Here is a 15,188-nt window from a genome sequence, read left to right as displayed (position 1 = left end):
CTGATGGTCCATATTGTTATCAGACCTACTGATGGTCCATATTGTTATCAGACCTACTGATGGTCCATATTGTTATCAGACCTACTGATGGTCCATATTGTTATCAGACCTACTGATGGTCCATATTGTTATCAGGCCTACTGATGGTCCATATTGTTATCAGACCTACTGATGGTCCATATTGTTATCAGACCTACTGATGGTCCATATTGTTATCAGACCTTCTGATGGTCCATATTGTTATCAGACCTACTGATGGTCCATATTGTTATCAGACCTACTGATGGTCCATATTGTTATCAGACCTACTGATGGTCCATATTGTTATCAGACCTACTGATGGTCCATATTGTTATCAGACCTTCTGATGGTCCATATTGTTATCAGACCTACTGATGGTCCATATTGTTATCAGACCTACTGATGGTCCATATTGTTATCAGACCTACTGATGGTCCATATTGTTATCAGACCTACTGATGGTTCATATTGTTATCAGACCTACTGATGGTCCATATTGTTATCAGGCCTACTGATGGTCCATATTGTTATCAGACCTACTGATGGTCCATATTGTTATCAGGCCTACTGATGGTCCATATTGTTATCAGACCTACTGATGGTCCATATTGTTATCAGACCTACTGATGGTCCATATTGTTATCAGACCTACTGATGGTCCATATTGTTATCAGACCTACTGATGGTCCATATTGTTATCAGACCTTCTGATGGTCCATATTGTTATCAGACCTACTGATGGTCCATATTGTTATCAGACCTACTGATGGTCCATATTGTTATCAGACCTTCTGATGGTCCATATTGTTATCAGACCTACTGATGGTCCATATTGTTATCAGACCTTCTGATGGTCCATATTGTTATCAGACCTTCTGATGGTCCATATTGTTATCAGACCTACTGATGGTCCATAGTTGTTATCAGACCTTCTGATGGTCCATATTGTTATCAGACCTACTGATGGTCCATATTGTTATCAGACCTACTGATGGTCCATATTGTTATCATACCTACTGATGGTCCATATTGTTATCAGACCTACTGATGGTCCATATTGTTATCAGACCTACTGATGGTCCATATTGTTATCAGGCCTACTGATGGTCCATATTGTTATCAGGCCTACTGATGGTCCATATTGTTATCAGACCTACTGATGGTCCATATTGTTATCAGGCCTACTGATGGTCCATATTGTTATCAGACCTACTGATGGTCCATGTTGTTATCAGACCTACTGATGGTCCATATTGTTATCAGACCTACTGATGGTCCATATTGTTATCAGGCCTACAGATGGTCCATATTGTTATCAGGCCTACAGATGGTCCATATTGTTATCAGACCTTCTGATGGTCCATATTGTTATCAGACCTACTGATGGTCCATATTGTTATCAGACCTACTGATGGTCCATATTGTTATCAGGCCTACTGATGGTCCATATTGTTATCAGGCCTACTGATGGTCCATATTGTTATCAGACCTACTGATGGTCCATATTGTTATCAGACCTACTGATGGTCCATATTGTTATCAGACCTACTGATGGTCCATATTGTTATCAGACCTACTGATGGTCCATATTGTTATCAGACCTACTGATGGTCCATATTGTTATCAGACCTACTGATTGTCCATATTGTTATCAGACCTACTGATGGTCCATATTGTTATCAGACCTACTGATGGTCCATATTGTTATCAGACCTACTGATGGTCCATATTGTTATCAGGCCTACTGATGGTCCATATTGTTATCAGACCTACTGGTGGTCCATATTGTTATCATACCTACTGATGGTCCATATTGTTATCAGACCTACTGATGGTCCATATTGTTATCAGACCTACTGATGGTCCATATTGTTATCAGACCTTCTGATGGTCCATATTGTTATCAGACCTACTGATGGTCCATATTGTTATCAGGCCTACTGATGGTCCATATTGTTATCAGACCTACTGATGGTCCATATTGTTATCAGACCTACTGATGGTCCATATTGTTATCAGACCTACTGATGGTCCATATTGTTATCAGACCTACTGATGGTCCATATTGTTATCAGACCTACTGATGGTCCATATTGTTATCAGACCTACTGATGGTCCATATTGATTGTTATCAGGCCTACAGATGGTCCATATTGTTATCAGGCCTACTGATGGTCCATATTGATTGTTATCAGGCCTACAGATGGTCCATATTGTTATCAGACCTACTGATGGTCCGTATTGATTGTTATCAGGCCTACAGATGGTCCATATTGTTATCAGGCCTACTGATGGTCCATATTGTTATCAGACCTACTGATGGTCCATATTGTTATCAGACCTACTGATGGTCCATATTGTTATCAGGCCTACTGATGGTCCATATTGTTATCAGATCTACTGATGGTCCATATTGTTATCAGACCTACTGATGGTCCATATTGTTATCAGACCTACTGATGGTCCATATTGATTGTTATTAGATACAGTGTATCTGTAGACACACCTCCATTAATACAGTGTATCTGTAGACACACCTCCTCCACACCTCCATTAATACAGTGTATCAGTAGACACACCTCCTCCACACCTCCATTAATATAGTGTATCTGTAGACACAACTCCATTAATATAGTGTATCTGTAGACACAACTCCATTAATACAGTGTATCTGTAGACACACCTTCATTAATACAGTGTATCTGTAGACACACCTCCACCACACCTCCATTAATACAGTATATCTATAGACACACCTCCACCACACCTCCATTAATACAGTATATCTGTAGACACACCTCCATTAATACAGTGTATCTGTAGACACACCTTCACCATACCTCCATTAATACAGTGTATCTGTAGACACACCTCCATTAATACAGTGTATCTGTAGACACACCTCCTCCACACCTCCATTAATACAGTGTATCTGTAGACACACCTCCATTAATATAGTGTATCTGTAGACACACCTCCATTAATACAGTGTATCTGTAGACACACCTCCTCCACACCTCCATTAATACAGTGTATCAGTAGACACACCTCCTCCACACCTCCATTAATACAGTGTATCAGTAGACACACCTCCTCCACACCTCCATTAATACAGTGTATCTGTAGACACACCTCCATTAATACAGTGTATCAGTAGACACACCTCCACCACACCTCCATTAATACAGTGTATCTGTAGACACACCTCCATTAATACAGTGTATCAGTAGACACACCTCCACCACACCTCCATTAATACAGTGTATCTGTAGACACATCTTCATTAATACAGTGTATCAGTAGACACACCTCCACACCTCCATTATTACAGTGTATCAGTAGACACACCTCCTCCACACCTCCATTAATACAGTGTATCAGTAGACACACCTCCTCCACACCTCCATTAATACAGTTTATCTGTAGACACACCTCCATTAATACAGTGTATCAGTAGACACACCTCCTCCACACCTCCATTAATACAGTGTATCAGTAGACACACCTCCTCCACCTCTCCATTAATACAGTGTATCTGTAGACACACCTCCATTAATACAGTGTATCAGTAGACACACCTCCACACCTCCATTAATATAGTGTATCTGTAGACACACCTCCATTAATACAGTGTATCAGTAGACACACCTCCACCACACCTCCATTAATACAGTGTATCTGTAGACACACCTCCATTAATACAGTGTATCTGTAGACACACCTCCTCCACACCTCCATTAATACAGTGTATCAGTGGACACACCTCCTCCACACCTCCATTAATACAGTGTATCAGTAGACACACCTCCTCCACACCTCCATTAATACAGTGTATCAGTAGACACACCTCCATTAATACAGTGTATCAGTAGACACACCTCCTCCATACCTCCATTAATACAGTGTATCTGTAGACACATCTCCATTAATACAGTGTATCTGTAGACACACCTCCTCCACACCTCCATTAATACAGTGTATCAGTAGACACACCTCCTCCACACCTCCATTAATACAGTGTATCAGTAGACACACCTCCTCCACACCTCCATTAATACAGTGTATCAGTAGACACACCTCCTCCACACCTCCATGAATACAGTGTATCAGTAGACACACCTCCTCCACACCTCCATTAATACAGTGTATCAGTAGACACACCTCCATTAATACAGTGTGTTTGTAGACACACCTCCATTAATACAGTGTATCTGTAGACACACCTCCTCCACACCTCCATTAATACAGTGTATCTGTAGACACACCTCCACCACACCTCCATTAATACAGTGTATCTGTAGACACACCTCCATTAATACAGTGTATCAGTAGACACACCTCCTCCACACCTCCATTTATACAGTGTATCAGTAGACACACCTCCTCCACACCTCCATTAATACAGTGTATCAGTAGACACACCTCCTCCACACCTCCATTAATACAGTGTATCTGTAGACACACCTCCTCCACACCTCCATTAATACAGTTTATCTGTAGACACACCTCCATTAATACAGTGTATCTGTAGACACACCTCCTCCACACCTCCATTAATACAGTGTATCTGTAGACACACCTCCTCCACACCTCCATTAATACAGTGTATCAGTTGACACACCTCCTCCACACCTCCATTAATACAGTGTATCTGTAGACACACCTCCATTAATACAGTGTATCAGTAGACACACCTCCTCCACACCTCCATTAATACAGTGTATCAGTAGACACACCTCCTCCACACCTCCATTAATACAGTGTATCAGTAGACACACCTCCTCCACACCTCCATTAATACAGTGTATCAGTAGACACACCTCCTCCACACCTCCATTAATACAGTGTATCAGTAGACACACCTCCTCCACACCTCCATTAATACAGTGTATCAGTAGACACACCTCCATTAATACAGTGTGTTTGTAGACACACCTCCTCCACACCTCCATTAATACAGTGTATCAGTAGACACACCTCCTCCACACCTCCATTAATACAGTGTATCAGTAGACACACCTCCATTAATACAGTGTGTTTGTAGACACACCTCCATTAATACAGTGTATCAGTAGACACACCTCCTCCACACCTCCATTAATACAGTGTATCTGTAGACACAACTCCTCCACACCTCCATTAATACAGTTTATCTGTAGACACACCTCCATTAATACAGTGTATCTGTAGACACACCTCCTCCACACCTCCATTAATACAGTGTATCTGTAGACACACCTCCTCCACACCTCCATTAATACAGTGTATCAGTAGACACACCTCCTCCACACCTCCATTAATACAGTGTATCAGTAGACACACCTCCATTAATACAGTGTATCTGTAGACACACCTCCTCCACACCTCCATTAATACAGTGTATCTGTAGACACACCTCCACACCTCCATTAATACAGTGTATCTGTAGACACACCTCCTCCACACCTCCATTAATACAGTGTATCAGTAGACACACCTCCTCCACACCTCCATTAATACAGTGTATCAGTAGACACACCTCCTCCACACCTCCATTAATACAGTGTATCAGTAGACACACCTCCAGCGACAGCCCCGAAACCTGAAGGATCTAGAGAAGGTCTAAAAGGTCTATAAAATCATACAGTGTGATTTTCTGGATTTTCTCTCACAGTTGAAGTGTACCTTTGATAAAAATTACAGACCTCTACATGCTTTGTAAGTAGGAAAACCTGCAAAATCGGCAGTGTATCAAATACTTGTTCCCCCCACTGTGTGTGTGTGTGTGTGTGTGTGTGTGTGTATATATATATTAGTGGCTACTCTACTGGACCAGTCAACAGTTTGGACACACCTACTCATTCCAGGGTTTTTCTTTATTTTTACTATTTTCTACATTGTAGAATAATAGTGAAGACATCAAAACTATGATATAACACATATTGAATCATGCAGTAACCAAAAAAGTGTTTTGGCAAAAATGTCCTGGTACTGGGTAAAGTTCATGATGCCGTTGACCTTACCAAGGGCCCCAGACCAGTGGAAGGTCAATAGCCCCATAACATTACAGATCCATCAGCATGTTCTACAGTAGTTGTGGGCTTCTTTTGCTCCACTGGTCTGGGGCTCTTGGTAAGGTCAACGGCATCATTAACTTTTATCCAGTACCAGGACATTTTAGCCAAAAAACTGGTTGCCTCTGCACACATCAAAATCCACAAATGAATGGTTATTTGGCCACAAAATCAACATTTTGCAATGGCCATCTCAGTCTCCGGACTGAAAACCCATTGAAAACTGGTGGTTTGAATAGAAGAGGGCAATGGTCTACGATCCCTCCTAATGTGTTCTCCAACTAATAAAGCATTTTAGAAAAAGGCTCATTGCCGTTATCCTCACAAGGTGAAGTATTGAAAGGCAATATGTACATTGTTAAGTCATGCCAATAAAGTAATTTGAATTGAATTGAAATGTACTGAAAACGGGTATGAATCATTTGGACCTTTGTGCGAAAAAGACGACTAAGGTTTTTAAACAAAATCTCTTCATCTGAGCAGTTGTATTAGTATAAACAAATATAATTTCCCTTTTTTTAGCATAGCAATCTAGCTCAGTATTTTAATTGTTTTATGCAGTCATTATTGCTCATCTTTATCAAGGGTGTCAATCATTTATCAAGGGTGTCAATCATGTATCAAGGGTGTCAATCATTTATCAAGGGTGTCAATCATGTATCAAGGGTGTCAATCATTTATCAAGGTGTCAATCATGTATCAAGGGTGTCAATCATTTATCAAGGGTGTCAATCATTAATCAAGGGTGTCAATCATTTATCAAGGGTGTCAATCATTTATCAAGGGTGTCAATCATGTGTCAAGGGTGTCAATCATGTATCAAGGGTGTCAATCATTTATCAAGGGTGTCAATCATTTATCAAGGGTGTCAATCATTTATCAAGGGTGTCAATCATTTATCAAGGGTGTCAATCATGTATCAAGGGTGTCAATCATGTATCAAGGGTGTCAATAATTTCAGGGCCCACTATTATCCAGGACACACAGCTTGTTTTACCTGTATTTTTAGGACTTAGGACTACCAGCACACACGGATGGTTCAAACACAAATAGATTAGCTACTGTATGTAGCAGGTGTCATTTAATGAGCACCACACATTAATACACAACGCCTGCTTGGTTTCCAATCCTTATTGAGTAAAAATACAGAGTACAGCAGCCCTCACATAGCAAACTCAAGACGTCAGAGTTCAGACGTGCTGCTATGATGATAACTTCAGTCCGTTATAACTCCGCTGTCTGGCAAGAAAGGACTGTAAAAGTAAAAAAGGACTTCATAAATATCAAATCAAATTTTATTTGTCACATGCGCCGAATACAACAGTGAAATGCTTTCTTACAAGCCCTTAACTAACGATGATGCAGTTTTAAGAAAATACCAAAAGAAAGATAAGAGAAATATGTGATTGATTGATAACAGCTTCAGTCTTTCTTCCCAAAGAACTTGTTGAAGACAGACTTCTTGCGTGGCGGAGGCAGACCGGTGCAGGACCTCAGAGATGGTTCCTGGTCGTGGTGGTACATTGCTTGGTGCTGGTGAAACTGCCTTCTTGTAGTAGAGTCCTGGTGATATGAGTGGTGCTGCCATCCATCCAGCAGGGAGCGCTGTGGGTCAGTGTGACTGGTGATAGATGGACCACTACCATCACAACTGAGAGTGGGAGAGGCGGCAGACTGCTTGTCTCCTATAATCATAGTCACGGAGTAGTTTGACCCACAGTCCAGACCCACTGATCCGTAGTCCCGGCCTCTGCCTCCTGGGGGCAGCAACGCTGGTTTAGTATTCTGGTACCTTGCTGAGAGAGCAGAACATGTGCATAAATACCAGACAGATTCTTTTTTTCCAGTCAAGGCCTGGCATAGTTAAAGGTGCTCAGGTCTGAGAGAGCTATTGGGCTGAGCAGTGAGTGAGGCTGAGGGGAACTGGGTGGGTAGTGATAGTAGGGTGGTCAGTGTAGTGATAGTGGGGTGGTCAGTGTGTTAAACTGGGCGGGTAGTGATAGTAGGGTGGTCAGTGTGTTAAACTAAGTGGGTAGTGATAGTGGGGTGGTCAGTGTAGTGATAGTGGGGTGGTCAGTGTAGTGATAATGGGGTGGTCAGTGTGTTAAACTGGGTGGGTAGTGATAGTGGGGTGGTCAGTGTGTTAAACTAGGTGGGTAGTGATAGTGGGGTGGTCAGTGTAGAGGTAGTGGGGTGGGCAGTGTAGTGGTAGTGGGGTGGTCAGTGTGTTAAACTAGGTGGGTAGTGATAGTGGGGTGGTCAGTGTAGTGATAGTGGGGTGGTCAGTGTGTTAAACTAGGTGGGTAGTAATAGTGGGGTGGTCAGTGTAGTGATAGTGGGGTGGTCAGTGTGTTAAACTAGGTGGGTAGTGATAGTGGGGTGGTCAGTGTGTTAAACTAGGTGGCTAGTGATAGTGGAGTGGTCAGTGTGTTAAACTAGGTGGGTAGTGATAGTGGGGTGGTCAGTGTAGTTATAGTGGGGTGGTCAGTGTGTTAAACTAGGTGGGTAGTGATAGTGGGGTGGTCAGTGTAGTGATAGTGGGGTGGTCAGTGTGTTAAACTAGGTGGGTAGTGATAGTGGGGTGGTCAGTGTGTTAAACTAGGTGGGTAGTGATAGTGGGGTGGTCAGTGTGTTAAACTGGGTGGGTAGTGATAGTGGGGTGGTCAGTGTGTTAAACTAGGTGGGTAGTGATAGTGGGGTGGTCAGTGTGTTAAACTAGGTGGGTAGTAATAGTGGGGTGGTCAGTGTAGTGATAGTGAGGTGGTCAGTGTGTTAAACTAGGTGGGTAGTGATAGTGGGGTGGTCAGTGTAGTGATAGTGGGGTGGTCAGTGTGTTAAACTAGGTGGGTAGTGATAGTGGGGTGGTCAGTGTGTTAAACTAGGTGGGTAGTGATAGTGGGGTGGTCAGTGTAGTGGTAGTGGGGTGGTCAGTGTGTTAAACTAGGTGGGTAGTGATAGTGGGGTGGTCAGGTATTAGGTGGCAGGTATTAGTGAGGTGAGGGGAACTTGCATTAGTGTCTGTGATGTGTTACTTACCTGAGGTAAATGAGTGACACTTGTTCACTTGACTGAGCCAGTCCTGACCACCTCTATAGACAGAGGAGAAAGGAGGAGAGACAGGGGAGTGGAGGGAGAATGGAGGGATGGAGGACGAGTTGTGGAGGGAGAAAGGAGAGATGGAGGAGTGCAAGGAGGAAGGGCTGTTCTCCCTGGATCTACCACACAGTTTCTGTCTCAGGGAGTCATAGTTATCTTCTAGAGAGAGGGAGAGAGAGAGAGACAGAGGGGGGAGAGAGAGACAGAGGGGATAGAGAGAGTGTGGAACAGCGAGAGACAGGCAGCGGGATGAGGGAGAGAAAAGGAGAGCGATCGGAGAGAGACGGGGAGAGGGAGAGAGGAGGGGGTGCGAGACAGAGGGAGGAGGGGGGGAGAACAGGTGAGAGAGATTGGGGGAGTGAGCGAGACAGAGGGAGGAGGGGTGGGGGAAACAGGTGAGAGAGATTGGGGGAGTGAGCGAGACAGAGAGGAGAGAGACAAAGAGGGGAGAGAAGTGGGAGAGGGACAGAGGGAGGAGAGGAGGGGGAGCGATGGATGGTGAGAGAGAGAGGGGGGGAGAGAAAATAAAAATGTTGTCACCATTTGTAATGAAGCCACTAAACATCCCTGCAATTCAAAGCAGTGGAAACCCAAGAGCTGATCCCTGAAAAGAGTCCTGAATGTCAGCTACAAAACAGAGACAGATCCTGACCAAGCTCAGCGACCACCAATTGGATAAAAAGGGAGACACAAAAAGACATGGCTAACCAAAGAGGAGCGTCTTTGTGGTCACTGCAACACAGGGGAAAACATTTTTTTTAAACAAAATGTTAAAATTCAGCTAGAGCGAGAGCCCCAGCCTCATATGGACACATTGATACACCATGATCCATTGGAGGCTACAGACATGAGAGCATAGAACTCAGAGATAACCTATAGACCAATGTAGCAGGGGGTCTATAACTCAGAGATAACCTATAGACCAATGTAGCAGTAGGTCTATAACTCAGAGATAACCTATAGACCAATGTAGCAGGGGGTCTATAACTCAGAGATAACCTATAGACCAATGTAGCAGTAGGTCTATAGGTCAATGTAGCAGCAGGTCTATAGGTCAGTGTAGCAGTAGGTCTATAACTCAGAGATAACCTATAGACCAATGTAGCAGTAGGTCTATAGGTCAGTGTAGCAATAGGTCTATAACTCAGAGATAGTCTATAGACTAATGTAGCAGTAGGTCTATAACTCAGAGATAACCTATAGACCAATGTAGCAGTAGGTCTATAGGTCAGTGTAGCAATAGGTCTATAACTCAGAGATAGTCTATAGACTAATGTAGCAGTAGGTCTATAACTCAGAGATAACCTATAGGTTATAGGTTACTGTCTTGACCTCTTGCTAGTGAAGTGCAACATTGTATCAAATCATCGACTGGATCTGTCCAAAAGCTGTTGCTAGCGAACTTCCAACGTTGTATCAACGAGCCTATTCCCGGGCCCTCAGATTCCCGGAGCTGTGGTAGAGAAATTAACATTAAATTCTCTGGTGGATATTCCTGCAGTCAGCATGCCAATTGCATGCTACCTCAAAACTTGAGACATCTGTGGCATTGTGTTGTGTGACAAAACTACACATTTTAGAGTGGCCTTTTATTGTCCCCAATTGTCCTGTGTAATTATCATGCTGTTTAATCAGATTCTTCATATGAAACACCTGTCAGGAGGATGGATTATCAAAGGAGAAATGCTCACTAAAAATGAGAGAGAAATAAGGTTTTTGTGCGTACGAAACATTTCTGGGATCTTTTATTTCAGCTCATGAAACATGGGACCAACACTTTACATGTTCTGTTGATATTTTTGGTCAGTATACACTACCAGTCAAAAGTTTGGACACACCTACTCATTCCAGGGTTTTACTTTATTTGTTACTATTTTCTACATTGTAGAATAATAGTGAAGACGTCAAAACTATGAAATAGCACATATGGACTCATGTAGTAACCCAAATATATTTTATTTTTGAGATTCTTCAAAGTAGCCACCCTTTGCCTTGATGACAGCTTTGCACACACTTGGCATTCTCTCAACCAACTTCATGAGGTAGTCACCTGGAATGCATTTCATTTAACAGGTGTGCCTTGTAAAAAGTTAATTTGTGGAATTTCTTTCCTTCTTAATGCGTTTGAGCCAATCAGTTGTGTTGTGACAAGGTAGGGGTGGTATACAGAAGATAGTCCTATTTGGTAAAAGTCCATATTATTGCAAGAATGACAGTCCATCATTACTTTAAGACATGAAGGTCAGTCAATCCGCAAAATTTCAAGAACTCAAGTGCAGTCGCAAAAACCATCAAGCGCTATGATGAAACTGGCTCTTATGAGGACCGCCACCAGAAAGGACCCAGAGTTGCGTCTGCTGCAGAGAATACGTTCATTAGAGTTCCATCCTCAGAAAATTACAGCCCAAATAAATGCTTCACAGAGTTCAAGTAACAGATGCATCTCAACATCAACTGTTCAGAGGAGACTGTGTGAATCAGGCCTTCATGGTTGAATTGCTGCAAAGAAACCACTACTAAAGGACACCAATAATAAGAAGAGACTTGGGCCAAGAAACACGATGTCATGACTGTCCAGTAGAATCCAAATAGTTCAGATCAGGTTTGCAATGAATAACTTCAATCAGACCTCCTCTCACCCGTAGAGGGGGAAGGAAAGAACTAGAGGGGATTAACAACTCACGTCCTGTTGTAAATCAAGGGAGAAGATCCAGGCCTGCCCTCTCCAAATTCACCAAAGGAATGTGCTTTGTCTCCAACAGACCTTTTCCTGCAGAAACTCTAACACGTTCAAAAGCAACTACTGGAACTATATTTCTAACATAGAACGTGGGAAATGGTCAGAGGTCATCTATAGAACACTAATGTCATTTTGTTTGTTATTTTGTGATGTCGTTAAAAATATTATGAAGGAAATACTGTAACTTGGAAAGTATACCCACTACATATATGAAGTTTCCATACTATGCGTTGTGCATATAATATGAACAATATTGAAAGCGTTTTTTTTTTTTTTAAAGAGGGATGTGATTTGAGAAGCTATAAGAGATAATTGTTTTCCACAACTTTGTACAGTGAGCAGTCACCGCCCCGAGAACGTGTCAGCCTGCCGGAACCACCCCTTTCAAGCAAAAGACCATGTTAGACCATACAAGCGTGATGCTGCAGCTGCTTGTTTAAAGTGGTTTGAACTTTGACTCTCAACACGAGGTGGAAACGATAAACTCACCTCCAGGACAATCTCTGGTACAGCTGATTAGCTGTCCTAAATAAAGTATCTTCGAAAGCTAATTTAAGTAGGACCATCCTGTTAGTCTGCTCAAACCATCGTATTACGCAACTCTAGTCACCACATTAAACCATTGATACGGCTAGCTAGCCTATCTTCAAAGAAGCATCTTCAAGAGCGAATTGGAAGGAAAATCAACTCTGTAGTTCTGTTCAGGACTTCACAACAAGTCACCGAATACCAGACAAGCGTACCTTACAAGCGTACCGCAAAAAGGCCCAGCCCCCTTTCCAAGTCTGCCCTGTTCACCGAGAGACCCGCTGCGGACCAAGGCATTTCATGTGAATACATTCATGATTTCTCACTCAAAGCGGGTTGCAGTTTGTAACCCGTATAAGGATAAAGTGACAGTGGCCAGCTGTCTACACAGTTCTGATAAGCTACTGCTGTTCAATCAGACCATAGGAACTTGGCAGTAGCTGTCACTGAGTGCTTCTCTGAGTCCACCTAGTGGTAACTTCTATACCTGCACCTTCTCCATTTGACAGGACATCAAACAGGTATTCTACGAAGCAGTGGTTCCCAAACTTTTTTTAGCCCTGGCACACGTTGATGTGATGTGACATTCTGCGTCACACCTAAAAAAGGCCTAATCATTTATTTTGGTGGTAATGACCTCCATCTCATCTCATCCATACTGCAAACAATCCATTTTCTGTGAAATTTTTTTTGCACATTAAATAGGGTTTATGTTGAAATTGTCATACTATGTATTGATAGTTACTCACGATGGTTAATTTGTGTGTACCATTTTAAGATTGTCCCATGAATCTGTGCCAGAAAGAAGAAAATGTAGCTCCTGTAAAATCTGTTTTTCGATTTTAACAGGTTGGGAGACAGACGACCTGTGTTCTGCATTGTAAAGGTGTGACTACGGACACTAACGGGTTGGGAGACAGACGACCTGTGTTCTGCATTGTAAAGGTGTGACTACGGACACTAACGGGTTGGGAGACAGACGACCTGTGTTCTGCATTGTAAAGGTGTGACTACGGACACTAACGGGTTGGGAGACAGACAACCTGTGTTCTGCATTGTAAAGGTGTGACTGCGGACACTAACGGGTTGGGAGACAGACGACCTGTGTTCTGCATTGTAAAGGTGTGACTACGGACACTAACGGGTTGGGAGACAGACGACCTGTGTTCTGCATTGTAAAGGTGTGACTACGGACACTAACGGGTTGGGAGACAGACGACCTGTGTTCTGCATTGTAAAGGTGTGACTACGGACACTAACGGGTTGGGAGACAGACGACCTGTGTTCTGCATTGTAAAGGTGTGACTACGGACACTAACGGGTTGGGAGACAGACGACCTGTGTTCTGCATTGTAAAGGTGTGACTGCGGACACTAACGGGTTGGGAGACAGACGACCTGTGTTCTGCATTGTAAAGGTGTGACTGCGGACACTAACGGGTTGGGAGACAGACGACCTGTGTTCTGCATTGTAAAGGTGTGACTACGGACACTAACGGGTTGGGAGACAGACGACCTGTGTTCTGCATTGTAAAGGTGTGACTACGGACACTAACGGGTTGGGAGACAGACGACCTGTGTTCTGCATTGTAAAGGTGTGACTACGGACACTAACGGGTTGGGAGACAGACGACCTGTGTTCTGCATTGTAAAGGTGTGACTACGGACACTAACGGGTTGGGAGACAGACGACCTGTGTTCTGCATTGTAAAGGTGTGACTACGGACACTAACGGGTTGGGAGACAGACGACCTGTGTTCTGCATTGTAAAGGTGTGACTACGGACACTAACGGGTTGGGAGACAGACAACCTGTGTTCTGCATTGTAAAGGTGTGACTACGGACACTAACGGGTTGGGAGACAGACGACCTGTGTTCTGCATTGTAAAGGTGTGACTGTGGACACTAACGGGTTGGGAGACAGACGACCTGTGTTCTGCATTGTAAAGGTGTGACTACGGACACTAACGGGTTGGGAGACAGACGACCTGTGTTCTGCATTGTAAAGGTGTGACTACGGACACTAACGGGTTGGGAGACAGACGACCTGTGTTCTGCATTGTAAAGGTGTGACTGCGGACACTAACGGGTTGGGAGACAGACGACCTGTGTTCTGCATTGTAAAGGTGTGACTACGGACACTAACGGGTTGGGAGACAGACGACCTGTGTTCTGCATTGTAAAGGTGTGACTACGGACACTAACGTGTTGGGAGACAGACGACCTGTGTTCTGCATTGTAAAGGTGTGACTACGGACACTAACGGGTTGGGAGACAGACGACCTGTGTTCTGCATTGTAAAGGTGTGACTACGGACACTAACGGGTTGGGAGACAGACGACCTGTGTTCTGCATTGTAAAGGTGTGACTACGGACACTAACGGGTTGGGAGACAGACGACCTGTGTTCTGCATTGTAAAGGTGTGACTACGGACACTAACGGGTTGGGAGACAGACGACCTGTGTTCTGCATTGTAAAGGTGTGACTGCGGACACTAACGGGTTGGGAGACAGACGACCTGTGTTCTGCATTGTAAAGGTGTGACTACGGACACTAACGGGTTGGGAGACAGACGACCTGTGTTCTGCATTGTAAAGGTGTGACTACGGACACTAACGGGTTGGGAGACAGACGACCTGTGTTCTGCATTGTAAAGGTGTGACTACGGACACTAACGGGTTGGGAGACAGACGACCTGTGTTCTGCATTGTAAAGGTGTGACTACGGACACTAACGGGTTGGGAGACAGA

At 43.5% G+C, this 15,188-nt stretch overlaps 1 protein-coding gene across 1 annotated transcript in view; it reads right to left on the bottom strand.

Moving 5' to 3' along the window:
* Positions 1–7,388: 7,388 nt before the first annotated feature.
* Positions 7,389–15,188, bottom strand: part of LOC139367817 (uncharacterized) — a 97,281-nt gene continuing 89,481 nt past the window's right edge. The window contains exons 15-16 of the mRNA XM_071106155.1: positions 9,111–9,329; positions 7,389–7,870 (exon numbers count right to left, since the gene is read on the bottom strand). Of these exons, the coding sequence (XP_070962256.1) occupies positions 7,497–7,870; positions 9,111–9,329 (593 nt within the window). The 3' untranslated portion in view covers positions 7,389–7,496. The remainder of the gene's footprint in view (positions 7,871–9,110; positions 9,330–15,188) is intronic.

This window comes from Oncorhynchus clarkii, chromosome 16 (genome assembly GCF_045791955.1).
Source record: "Oncorhynchus clarkii lewisi isolate Uvic-CL-2024 chromosome 16, UVic_Ocla_1.0, whole genome shotgun sequence".
In the NCBI taxonomy this organism is placed as follows: Eukaryota; Metazoa; Chordata; class Actinopteri; order Salmoniformes; family Salmonidae; genus Oncorhynchus; species Oncorhynchus clarkii.
This window is presented reverse-complemented; position numbering and strand designations above follow the sequence as displayed.